The sequence below is a fragment of the Cyprinodon variegatus genome, unplaced genomic scaffold, assembly GCF_000732505.1.
Source record: "Cyprinodon variegatus isolate N-32 unplaced genomic scaffold, C_variegatus-1.0 Scaffold1, whole genome shotgun sequence".
Lineage (NCBI taxonomy): Eukaryota > Metazoa > Chordata > Actinopteri > Cyprinodontiformes > Cyprinodontidae > Cyprinodon > Cyprinodon variegatus.
Window position 1 is genome coordinate 1,911,563 of NW_015150454.1, and position 13,382 is coordinate 1,924,944.

The 13,382-nt window shown below is 37.0% G+C and overlaps 2 protein-coding genes across 2 annotated transcripts in view; one reads left to right on the forward strand and one right to left on the reverse strand.

Moving 5' to 3' along the window:
• Positions 1–4,324, reverse strand: part of LOC107100328 (dnaJ homolog subfamily B member 12-like) — a 10,178-nt gene extending 5,854 nt beyond the window's left edge. The window contains exons 1-4 of the mRNA XM_015398814.1: positions 4,152–4,324; positions 3,663–3,837; positions 408–553; positions 161–331 (exon numbers count right to left, since the gene is read on the reverse strand). Of these exons, the coding sequence (XP_015254300.1) occupies positions 161–331; positions 408–553; positions 3,663–3,837; positions 4,152–4,284 (625 nt within the window). The 5' untranslated portion in view covers positions 4,285–4,324. The remainder of the gene's footprint in view (positions 1–160; positions 332–407; positions 554–3,662; positions 3,838–4,151) is intronic.
• Positions 4,325–7,552: 3,228 nt separating this feature from the next.
• On the forward strand, positions 7,553–13,200 carry trmt2b (tRNA methyltransferase 2 homolog B). Its single transcript, XM_015396556.1, has 2 exons — positions 7,553–8,510; positions 12,148–13,200. Exons 1-2 carry the CDS (start codon positions 7,668–7,670, stop codon positions 12,766–12,768), a joined length of 1,464 nt encoding a protein of 487 aa, XP_015252042.1. The 5' UTR covers positions 7,553–7,667; the 3' UTR covers positions 12,769–13,200.
• Positions 13,201–13,382: the final 182 nt, after the last annotated feature.

A 13,382-nucleotide genomic window follows, 5' to 3' on the forward strand; every position in this document is an offset into this window, starting at 1 on the left:
TTAATCGATTTGCAAAATAATTTGTAGTTGAAGCCCTAATGGAGGCCTAAAAACTATACATTCAAATACCCCAGGAAATTGTTCCTTGAAAGGATCTAACGAAACATTAAATTTTAAAGCAGAGTAGTTTGTGTTCATGTGTCATGTTGCCTCCACCCACTTGTTGGGAAGCCACCACCGAAGAACATGTTAAAAAGGTCCTCTGGAGAGATATCGGCTTCAAAATCGTGATGGTGTCTGTGTCTACTTGGTTGCGTTCGCTCCTCTCCATACTGGTCGTATTGTCTCCGTTTCTCTGCGTTACTTAGAACAGCGTAGGCATTACCGATGGCTGAAAGACACAGGGAGAGGTTTAGTTACGGCAAGCTCAGAGACATAACAGGGGAGACTTGAAGGTACATACTTACCTTTGAAAGCCTCTGTGGCTCCAGGTGCGTGGTTTTTATCTGGGTGAAATTTAAGAGCCAGCTTTCTGTAGGCCTTTTTAAGGTCCTCCTCAGAAGCTGATTTTTCCACTCCCAGAATTTGGTAATAATCTTTACAGCTCTTAATCCTGAATTAAATTACAAAACAAAAAAAACAAAAACACAAAAGGCTGTAAGAAATGGATGACATTTCCATTGAGCACCTTGGATATGTGTTTTCAAACATGCAAGAGTCAGAGACAAAACAGCCAGACCAACTATAGTGATGGGGATGTTACAACAACGCTTTACACGAAAGAGTGAACAAATAGCTAAAAAGAGAAAGCTGCAGTTGCAAAAAAGCGTAGAAAAACTTCTTTGTGCTTCTGCATAATGGCGGACAGCTAGCCAAACAGTCTATGAGTTACGCTTGGAGCCTACATAAATAACATTCTGGTGGCACATACCCAAAATATTTAATTGACAAACAAGTAGCCAATCCACTTTGAACAGTAGGCAAAGGGCATTGGCTAATGATTTGTAGCCACCACCACGGCCAGTGGAGTTTATGGATTTTAATTTGTTTTTTTTGTTTGGGGAACCATAAGTGTAAGAATGTCATTGATCAATTATGTCCTCGTAGATGAATCTAGACAATTTCTGAGAAAAATACTCATTAGTATCTTTAAGAAAAAACAAAAGCTGGAAGAATGGATCGTTATATAGAAGGAAAAGAGAGCGAGCTCTGATCATTATTTCTGCGCTAAATTTTTTTTAAAGAACTATCCAAATAAACTAATAATGTTAAAACCTGCCGACGGAAATATTCAGTTGTATATTCAAATTGCTGTTTTTACCACAAACCTTAAAAACTCTTTATATTAACGTTCAGCCGCTAAGAATGGCAGTAGGAAACCCCCCTAGAGGGTGGCATACTGCTTAATGGCAACAAGGTGAACAATTCAAACACAACATGGATAAAAACCCGAAAAAAAAAACAACAACATGTAAAATGACGTGCTGGAAAAGGTAGATAAAAGTACAGCATGTTAAATAAAGTTTCTATTTCCACTTGTTGTTGGGCAGAGGCAGACCATTCATAAAAGAGCAATTGCCACATTAAGGTCGATATATAGCGTTTTCAGTTTTTGGATCAAGGCCTCCAACTTGTGTAAGGTCTAAATTCCACCATATCAGTTTTCCTCTCCTAATATTCCATTTAAAAAGGCATTACAGAGTTTTCTAATGCTACTGGCACTGCAACACTCTTCTGCTCATTCAACTTATGTGGATCCCAGCATAGGTACCAGATCTGCTTGGGTTGTCAGATCTGCTCAGGCTATGCACATGCCAGTGACGTTGTGCTATATGATTGGCCGAATGTTGCCACATGACTTAAAACATTGTGGTTGCACAGGCAATGATAATGCCTGTGCTGTGTTGAGTCGAGAGCATCTGTAGTGTTAGCATGTCTAATGAACGATGAAGTTTTGCCTGATTAATAACGAAGCTGAAAAAAAAAAATCTGTTTATGGTGAAAAAAAGTAACTGCAAGACCATGGTATATAAGAGGGAGAGCTGGTTAGTGCTGCGGCTACCTGTGCTCAGTAGCTAACAGGTTAGCCTATTGTAGTTTGGTCAGTCAGCCTTATTAAGCTACACTACTTTTAACTTTGTGTCAACAACAACGGTTCATTTTCTACAAGTAGAATAACTCATGCTTTTTTTTGTTTAAAATCTCTAAGAAAGCTATTTTTTCAGATGTATAATTTTTCCGCCCCTGCCGTCGGATCTTAATAAAAAGAATAAAAATAAGCTGATACTTATTTTGTCACCTTGGTTAAGGTCAGAGCTCAGTCTGTCTTAGAACGCAGTATCTTCCTTCAAGACCGACAATGATTATTTTCTACTTTTGACTACTTTAGATCACAGATGAAATGTAAAATCATAGCAAGTATAGGTAATAATATGTTGAGAGTCCAAAAGAGATCTGATTCTTAAGAAACTGCTGCAATACAGTTTGTCCAAGTGGAGTTGTCACATGGTGTCGTCATAAGAAGGGGAAGGGCCCCGAGCAGATCCAACCACCCGGGCAAATCGGGTACCTACACCGGTCGCTTCTGAGTATAAAAAGAATCCACCTTGAATATTACGCTTTGATTGTTTTCAATGTCAGACCCGTTTAAACTGTAACTGGGGCGTATAACAAAAGTAATTTCCCTCTGGGATTATTAAAGTATTTCTGATTCTGATTTAACATGGAAGTACTTGACGCCACATTTGCTGAACAGTGTTTATAATTCCAACCCGAAGTAAATTAAACCTCTATAGGGCAAGTTAGCATTTTGATCACTTGCATACCCCTTACAAATGGAGTCCCCCTGTTCCTCAGTGAGGTCTAGAAGCACAAGATCTATATCCAGCCATTAAGCAAAGACACTGCTACATGGCTATACATTTTATTTTGGCATTTGACCAATTAGATGAGCCCTTGAGTGATATATAGTCAAGAAAAAAAGGTAAAAAGCTAATTGAAAAGTTAAAAAGTCAATAAGTCTAGTTAACAATTATATATAGGTCTATACACTAAAAAATGTAAGAGCCAGTATCGGCATTAATGCCTCTAAGGCTATGCTGTACCAAAGAAAATGTGTTTCTTTCACTCTAAGAGTGTTTTTCATGAATCTCTTATAGAAGCACTTTTGTTATTTTTCTTAATACATTCGGGCAAGTCTGCGTTTCTTGTTATTACATTGACATAAATTTTTACCATCAAAATATCCATATTTTTTTAAGGTTACAAATGTAATAATGTCTTGTCCTGGATTCCGATGACAGTATTGGCTAGAAATTTTGATTTATAAAGTATTTCACTGAGTGCCCTATAAAGGGTTAAAGAAAATTGGCTGCAGGCTTACAAACGCATGAAGTAATGAGGTGTCAGTCTACTCATCAAACAATGTTTTAGTCAATTTCTCTGTAAAAACGTACATAATCTCTTTTTAAGTAAAGAGTTCCACCTGATTGACTTGGGTGAAGAGTAATTATGTTGTGTCACAATCAATTCAGATAAAAATTGTGATTCAAACAGCTGTTTGGGAAATGTTGTTAAATGCCTAAACGAATCAGATGATATGCATTAAAACACACACACACACACAAAAACACATTTGCTGGCATCTGTGTTTACATTTGATCACTTGTCAGATAATACATCATATCAGAAAGTAACAGAAAAGCTAATCATTGGGCTCTCACTTTTTGACCGCCTCCAGCTGCTCTGCTGTGTACGACTTGTCTGAGTCTGTGGGGCCCTGAGACACATTAGCTCCGTTTTTCTCACCGCGATGCCTCAACCCGGGTCCATCTCCGTTTACAGCAGTACCGTTCTCATCAGGAGGCTTTCCATTCTGCGCCAATGACTCCAACAAGTCTGCAAAAGGGACACATAACAGAAAATGCTTTCGTTATAAGTTGTTTTTAAAACCGGCTAATCCGACACATTAACATTTAGCATCGTAAGGGCTAAAAAGAACTTCAACGCAACAATTGAGTAAGTACATCGCGTTAAAGGTTCCTAACAATAAAAAAAAACGTTGTAATAAACCGTTGCTAACAGTTTAAAAACGCTACGAGTACACCTTTAACGTGTTGGTATTAATAACGGCTATGCTAACTTTAGCTTGTACCGTCTTATCGCTCTGGCCCTCTACCTTACAGCTAAAAAAAGACGTGTATTCGACTTACTTTTGGCCTTATCTGTCGGAAACAAACGCTGAGCCTTCTCCAGAAACTTCCTGGCTTTGTCTAACTGATTATTACTGATTGCATTTAGTGCTATTTTAATGCATCGTTCGGCTTCGTCCTTGTTTGAGTCCATCGCGACACAGCGGAAATGTTTACTACTTGCCCCGGGACGCAAAGAGATGACGCGTTCCACCCTCTGTCTCACAAAACTTGCGTCACTTCTTCTTCTTCTTCTTCTTCTTCTTCTTCTTCTTTATGGGATTTTATTGGCGGTTGGCACGCAACGAAATGGCGCATTACCATCACCAACTGGTATGGAGTGTGGATCTGAACGGCTACTACCTACTTATACTGAACAAAACTAAATCAACAAAACAAAAACCAACAAAACCAAAATAAGATTTAAACCCTCTCAATTACACTGATTAATCTAAGATAACGAAAAACAATTACATAACACTTATCTCTTGAGTTCTTTCTAAGGATTTCTATTAAACTAAAGTTTATTCTCTCATTTATAAGAATTTGAACCAATTCCCTCCTTTTTCTTTCATACTTCTTACAGTGTACCATAACATGTTCAATTGTTTCTTGTTGTTCACAGTATTCATGTGTGAATACTATTCAAACATACCTGTGTTAAAGTACTCTTTAATCCTTGGTGCCCAAATCTAAGTCTTGATGTAATTGTTTCTTCTCTTCCTCTTCAAACCATAACCCCCAAAACTGAAATAGTTTTACTCTTTCTAATTCTTGATTATACAACTTTAGTTTTACATCAGAAAACTACAGAGAATTTAAAGCCCCATTTATATGACCACTCCTCTATTTTTGTAATAGCATCTTTTAGTTTCCTTACAATACATTTCAGATTACTTCCCCTCTTCCAAATTGCCCAGTCAGCCGCAAAAAATAAAAACCCCATCCCACTCCCTATTTCCCTGAAAACATCATTTATCAATATGGAGAAGAATAACTGACCTATTATGCTCCCGTGACATGTTCCATTCTCTATAATATATTTCCTTGAGTAATTCTTCCCTATTCTAACTTGTATTAATCTCCCTTGTAAAAAATCCATCTATATATTAGTCCTTTGATACCTAATTGAGACAGTCTAATTAACAGTCCTTCTCTCTACATCATATCGTATGCCTTCTCTATGTCAAAGAAGACACCCCATACACTGTCTTTGTTTACTTGTGCCTTTCTAATTTCATGATCTAAACATACAGCTGGATCCATTGTATTTCTTCCTTTCCTAAAACCACTTTGGTATTTGACTATATATCCTTTTTTCCCCCATATAGTATGTTAACCTTTCATTCATTTTCTCCATTATCTAGCATATGTTTGATGTTAAAGCGATCGGTCTGTAATTTGCTGGGTTTATAGAATCTTTTCCTGGTTTGTGAATTGGCACCACCACAGCCTCCTTCCAGCTCTGTGGCAGTTTCACATTCTCCCGTACTTTATTATATAGTTCTAGTAATACATCCTTTGAATTTTCACTGAGTTGGTTTGTCATTACGTAACAAATCTGATCGTTTCCTGGTGCTGACATCTTGGTTTTATGGAGAGCATGTTTTAGTTCTATGATTGTAAAAGATTTGTTTAATAAGTCATTAGAATCTTCTTCTTGTTGTAACTCGTCATTCTTCCTCTCTGTTTTTTTTCCCTTCTTCATTAATACTATTTGAGCTGTGAATTGTTATTAAAATTATACCCAGCATCTCTGCTTTCTCCTCATCTATCACTGCTATAGTTTGTCCATAATTTAAGACTGGGTAATCATGCTCTCTTTTTATTCCGTTTATTCCTTTTATCATCCCCCATATTTTACCAATGTCTGTCTCCCTTCCTACTGATCAACATAAATTCTTCCAGTATTGTTTCTTTGCACTTTTTATGGCTCTTCTTACATTTGCTTGAACTTTTTTTATAATCAATAAGATTTTGAAAACAGTGATTCCTTTTTAAAGATTTAAAAGCTTTATTTCGAGATTGTATTCCTTTTTCGCATCCTTTGTCCAGTGGTTACTGGACAAAGGAATGTCCAAGATTACTTCTCAAAGTATCACTCAAATATTTCACTTTGCTCTGTTATGGGAACTGTTAAGTGCACCGTTACCCTCTCAGAATGTATGAACAAGTCCCACATGGCCCTTATGAAAGGAAATGAGCTCCAAAAGTTAGATAAATGGCCCCATGTTAAGTACTTATTCAGGTATGCAAACCAATACTGAGATACAATAGAGTCTAAGAAACAGTACATACATTTCTACTTAAGATAATTAAAATTTAAAATGTATATTTTTCTAAACTATCAAGATTTTTTTGAAAGAATAAAAGATGATTAGTATATGCCTCTGTCATAAGCACTGTATAAAATGGTTTATATTTTTGTTATTGTATTATCTTTTAATATCTGCTATATTGATTGGTTTCTGCAAAAAGTTTTACTATTTTTCCATTTTCTTATAACATTCCTAAAGAGCTTGCATTTGTCTATTCAATATTGCATGTTTTTTTTTCTTTAACCAAATCAAATAAATTGCATTTGTAAAAAGGTACTTGGCAATAAAGCTTTTTCTGAATTTGCAACAGAGACCAAAAAAAAATAATAAATATATATATATATATATATATATATATATATATATATATATATATAACAGAAATGGTGTTTAAACTGCCAAAACATGTATCATGCTAACAGTTTACAAATATTTTAAATGTTAGATATGGTCTGAAGTGATAGTAATTTCGAAAGTTTAAACATTGTTAAATAGTGTTAAGAGTGTTCATTATAAGCAATCTAAAAAAAAAAAAAAAAAAAAAAAAAAAAAAAAAAAAACTGTCTTAGCAGAAACTTAATAAATAAAAGGAATTTAAAAATTGTGGTTCCTTCCCTTGCTGTTACTGTTTTTTTTTTCTCGTTGGAAAGATTAATTTATATACCATAAGGTTATTGTGATGTCCAGAGCAGCACAGTTTGGGTTTAATAAATATAATATTTGTAAATTTTAAAGAAAAATATAACTGAAATCAAAATAACTTTATGAAATACCTCAGTTCATTGGTATTTATTTATACACAAAAATATTTATCCTAAATCAAATTATTTATCCTAAACGTACATTTTAAAGAAAAATATAAAATTAAAATAACTTTATGAAATACCTCAGTTCATTGGTATCTATTTATATACAACAATGTTTATCCTAAATCACAGTGAAGTTATATAGGTAAAGGTATAAAGGTAAACCATTTGTGTTGGTCCCTTTTTCACTCGTGATTGCTTTTATGCTCCGGTCCACTAGGTGGTGATAATAGAGTTGGTGGCGGTAATAGTTTGTAAACTGCTATAAAGCACCATAGAAGAATATGATGACGGCTATATGAGTACCAAGAAGCTGACTGACCCGCGAAAAATGTTTTCAAAGGAAGTGGATCCTTAAGCAAAGGACCGTTTCTCTGTATTAACTCAGTTTAAAGCAGAAGTGTTTAGGAAATATGTGTTTAACAGCCACATGCGGCAGGTCAGTTATGTCTGTTAAGCGACATCTATTTTATATGAGAACGACATGTCTGCTGTTCTCCACTAACAGTCCGACCTCTGGGAGAGCGGGGTCACGGAAACGTCCAAAGAAAGCAGCCTGGACCGACGGTGTGTCCTGGGAGGAGAGGCTGGCCGATGCGGTTACCCCGCTCTGGAGGCTGAGCTATGAGGAGCAGCTGGAGCTCAAACTAATCAACCAGCAGAGGATCCTGTCTCAACTGTCAGGCTCCCTTTTAGCTGATCTCAGGTCAGATTTCCCACCGCCTGCAGCAGCTAAACTCAGCTTTCCTGTCCTGCCTGTCCTGCCCTCACCAGTCAGGGATGGATACCGCAACAAATCCACATTTTCTGTCAATATAGGAGTTGATGGAGATCCAAAAACGGTTGGATTGTACGTGGGTACGGGCAGACAGGGGAACATTGTCTGCGTGAAGGCAGATCACCTGCTCAACATGCCAGAGAAGCACACGATGGTAGCCAGATATTACCAGGACTTCATCCGCCTCTCCTCTCTGGAGCCCTGCTTGCTGTTCCACACTGGGGGCCACTGGAGAGAGATCACTGTGAGGACCAATGCTCAGGGACAGACCATGGCTATAGTGTACTTCCACCCACAGATGATGACTGCAGAGGAGGTGGCTGTCCACAAGGCCGAGCTGGTGGCCTATTTTACTCAAGGTCCTGGATCAGTGTGTCAGCTGGACTCCCTGTTCTTCCAGGAGAGCAGGATGACTCGCTGCACACATGAAGAATCCCCCTATCAGCTCCTCTATGGTCAGCCATACATCTATGAGGAGGTGAGACATGCTGGACTCACACAGAATCTGGACCGGATGGCATATTTACAGCTCCCAGCAATGCCTTTACAAAAGTATTCATATAGCATTTGAACTTTTACTCGTTTTCACGTTTAAAACTACCAACTAAAATATGTTCATGTCCAGATTTTATGTGAGAGATCAAATCAGAGACGCATACAGTTGTAGCCATTCAAAATTTCCCCACTTTCCTTGATGGATCCTTGGCCGGTCCCTTACATTTTTTTTCTTAATTTAACCTTTATTTAACCAGGGGAAAAAATCCCATTGAGATTAAAAACCTCTTTTTTAAGGGAGTCCTGGTCAAGAGGCAGCCAAGTTAAATTAAGAAACAGAGATACATTAAATAAAATAAAATCATATCAAGTAAAACAATTACATATCATCGAGGCTGCTTCAAATTCTTTCACTTTTAACTTAAAGCATTTAAAGATAAATTAATTACCATAATAAAAGCATTTAAAGATAAAAACTCAGTCAACTTCCAGTTTCTTTGTAAAAAAGTTCCACGCACAAGGAGCTGTTTGCAAAAGGCTTTCTTCCCTAGCTCTGTGCGGGCAAAAGGAGCAGTGAGCAACAGCTGATCGTTGGATCTCAGGGCATAAGAAGCCGTGCTTTTCTGTGTAAGTAAGGTTCAAATGTAAGAGGGCAGTAATCCAAGAAGGGTCTTGGAAATAAAAGTGTACCAATGACACTGCCTTCTCATAGAGAGGGAAGGCCATCCCACCTGAGGGTAAAGGTCACAGTGACGTGTCATGCCTTTACAGTTTGTGATGAACCTTAATGAAGCATGGTAAACAGAGTCCAACATTTCAAGTCCGACATGAAGAAGTAGCATTCTTATTAAAAAAGTCACCATAATCTAAGACCGATAAAAACTTGGCAGAGATGAGGCGCTTTTTTACTTGAAAAGAAAAACATGTCTTATTATGAAAGAGGAAGCCCAGTTTAACTTTTAATTTCTTAACAAGTTTATCAGTAAAGGATTTGAAGGTGAGGGAGTCATCAATTCCAATTCCAAGGAATTTATATTCATGTGCCACCTCAGTGACATTCCCTTCCAGAGTGGACACTACTGGAAGGGTTTGAGGCACCTTCCTATGATTTGAAAACATTAACTTTTTTGTCAGCATTAAGAAATAATTTAATATTATTACATTCATACTGTAACAAAGGCTTTCTGTAGGGAATAAATATCCTACAAGAGATGACCCAAAGCAATAAATAATGGTATCATCAGCATAAAAATGCATATTAGCATCAGATAAATTTTGTTTAACATTGTTGATGTACAAGATAACTAAGAGGGGGCCCAAAACAGATCCTTGTGGCACACCCTTGTGAACAGTAACAAATTCAGATTTTTAAACATTAATATTTGTGCTAAGATTTTCTTTCTGTCATGATCTGTGAACATTAAGATCTAAAGAGAAGCATCATCTCCTGGTCAGACCATGTAATTTAGTGAAAGGTAAAAAAAAAAAAATGTGTAAGAAGGGATGACTGCAGCGGCTGGAAGTTGGAGGGAATTTTGCTGGGAGACAGAGGGAAGTAAGCTGCCATCTGGCTGGCGTTTGACTAGGAAGGGCCATTTTGAATGGCTGCTACCATATTGGTAAAGTGGAAGCATAACAACTCAAGGTTTCTCATTATTTCTGTGAAAACTACAGCATCCTCTTGTATTCCTATTTTACGGTGCTTTAGCCCCTAAACTAAATCAAGTGTTATAAGTTAGCTGCTATGAAATACTGTCCACCTATAGATTGGGCTAATAGACCAAATAATTTTCTATAATTATTACAAATAGATAAGAATCTACTTTAAAAAAGATGGACAAAAATATTTATTAATACAAGCTGATGGAAAAATTTAACAGACAATTAACCAATTAGATTTGTTTCCAAAAAACTGCCATGAACTAAACCAGATGTCCCCAACCAATTTAAGGCCGATGCTTTTAATCTGTACTGAGTCATAGGAGAGGATACCAAATGGACCTATGAACTGGAGGAGTCAGCGTTCACCTTAACTTCATACTAGTAAATATATTTTTATTGGGTGAAAAGGAAGGAAGGAAAGAAAGGGGTCAGCGTTTACTTTAGCTTCATACATAATAAATATATTTTTGTTTCTTTTAATTCCTAATTTTCTTTATGATATTGTCATTTTAAAATCTCTAAACATGGTTAAATACTCTGCATCATTGAAATGATGAAATGCTCTATAAATGATTTAAAAAAGAAGGGCAACAGAATAAAGATGCTGTGGGCACGACATGAGACCCCTGAGGGCCCCTTGGTGCCTGCGGGCACCACGTTGGTGACGCCTGAACTAAACACACAATTTCTTTTGGCGTTCTGTGAAGAACTGCTTGTTTTACCGTTTAACTATGCAAAAATACTTTCAGGAAAAGCATAAAACAAAGCAAATAAAGTTTACCATTGCTTGCAATTCTCTTCTCCCTCATGTAAGGATGCTAAAATGCGCTAAATCCTGCCTCATATGCTGTGTGTAAAGATAAACTCTGAATGTAAACCCTCTATCACAGTTATTATTATTATCTCTTTGAGAAAATCTTTATAGTTGATTTATTGTCCAAGCTCTAAGTCCAGATGATGTCAGTCAGTGGTTAAAAATAGCTTTAAACCAGGCATATTTAATCCCTGTGTAATCAGGCTTTGAAAACCTTTAATTAAAAAAAAATCTCATTTTTGGCTTCTCAACCATATATTTAAATTAAATAACTAATTAAATATGCTTAAAAATTTAAATTTCTCTTTCTGTTCACGTTGACGTTTCTAAGTGTAACAGTTAAGCCACAGAGCCTCTTAAAGTCCTAAGACCTGAGAAGCAGAAATCAAAAAGCTAAAATAACACATAGAAACATTACATTTAGATTTACTTATTTAATGACATTTTTACTGTTTCCAACAGAGCTTAAGTTCTGACAGAAGGGAAAACCTCTCCAGCCATAAATCTATTGGTTTTAATGTTTGTTTTTTTGCAAGTTGGGAATACTGATTCTTTTTTTTAATCTATTATCTGAATTTATATTAAAACTATATCCTCTCTAAAAAAATAAAATAGAAAATAAAACCACACAAAAAAGAGCCATAGTATTGCAGTAGCAGGTTTACTGATACGGTCCAGCTCTTAGCACATTCAGTCAAAGTCCAGGTCTGGTTATCGTCGTCAACAGGATTTGCATCGTTGGGTCCACAAGATCATCAATAAAAGCTGCAGCTACATTTTAGATGCTGATCAAATACAAATTGTTATATCTGATTGGCAGCATAGTGAATGTTACCCTTCCTGATGTTTGATTTATAGCACAGATGTTGTTTTTAGAATAAATGAGCCAATAGATTTAAGCCACACTTTTATTCATCAAATGCTTGCATCTTTTGCTTTTATGATATTATTCCTTCATCTAGATGACAGAAGTACAACTGAAATTTTTGGCCTGAGGAAAACTTAAGATTCTCTGTGTTTAGATTAGTTTGTTTTTGACCCAACAAATAAAAATAATTTTCTTATTTGAGTTGTTGAACTAACAGTGAAGACAAGTCATGTTAGATCTGACCTATGTCTGTTTTTCGTATGATCTGTGTTACAGGTGCTCGGTTTCCAGTTCCGCATATCTGCTGACGCCTTTTTCCAGGTGAACCGGACAGCTGCTCAGGTGCTGTATGACACAGTCAGAGACCTGTGTGTCCCCGTCAGGAAGGAAGGAGCTGCCCAATCCAAACCCGGTGGGACTCTGCTTGACATCTGCTGCGGCACAGGTGCCATCGGCATCATCGCTTCCCCCAGAGTGGACAGGGTGATCGGAATTGAGCTTATAGAGCAGGCGGTGAGAGATGCCAAGCACAACGCCGCTCTCAATAATGTCGGAAGCTGCGAGTTTCTCCCCGGTAAAGCAGAGGTGGTCCTTCCCGCTCTTATGACTCAGTTAAGTTCTGCACCTGGAGTTGTTACAGCTGTGGTGAATCCGTCTCGAGCCGGCCTCCACCCCAGAGTGGTCAGAGCGCTGAGAAATCAACCCGCCATCCGCAGACTGGTGTACGTCTCCTGTAAACCGGACGGAGAGGCTATGAGGAACTTTAGGGAGCTTTGCTGTGCTCCTGACCAAGAAAAGAAGCTTACAGGTCCGGCCTTTACTCCAACTCTTGCTGTGCCGGTTGACATGTTCCCACACACTCCTCATTGTGAACTAGTGCTTCTGTTTGAGAGGTAGCTGGATTTTTCATTTTATTATTCCTGTCTAACTAGCCTGGATGGAGCTAATTACAGCTGCAAGACAATGACAGATGGATTTGTACTTACAGATGGGTTTCTTTTTAATTTGTTTTCACAACTCTGTAATGATATAAAGATGCTTTATATTATTTATGTATTTAATGAACACATTATGTTTGCATATTGATTTAGTTTTAAAGTAAATGTCAAAAAAAGCCAAATAATATTTATTTCATTTTCTATTTCTTCCACCCAACAGCCCAAAACTTCAAGAAATCAAAGGAAACTTGAAGGGATCAAATCCACAAGTTTCCAGCGTGTAGTTTTATTCTTCAAATTCTCTCAGCCCACTTTTCAAATGAACCGTTAAAATGAGGCTGACCATCAATCAACAGGAAAGTATAAAGGAAATGTACTCCTACGTTTTGAAATAAACATGTGAAACAGTCAAGTTTTGTTTTTCTTGGCATCATCGTCCAACCTAAGTAACTAGTTGAACAAATTTAACTTCTTTAAAACATAAAGCTGAAGTGTAATGAATGGTAGGTTCAATAGAAAGATGATTTTATAAGGCTGTTTCGTTGGGTACAATAACCAACAGTTGTTACAGTC

Bases quoted from the DNA above. Each gene is read 5' to 3' on its own strand.
- trmt2b (XM_015396556.1), top strand. From the start codon at position 7,668: ATGTGTTTAACAGCCACATGCGGCAGGTCAGTTATGTCTGTTAAGCGA. The intron at 8,511-12,147 runs GTGAGACATGCT...TCTGTGTTACAG, and splicing joins AGCCATACATCTATGAGGAG to GTGCTCGGTTTCCAGTTCCG.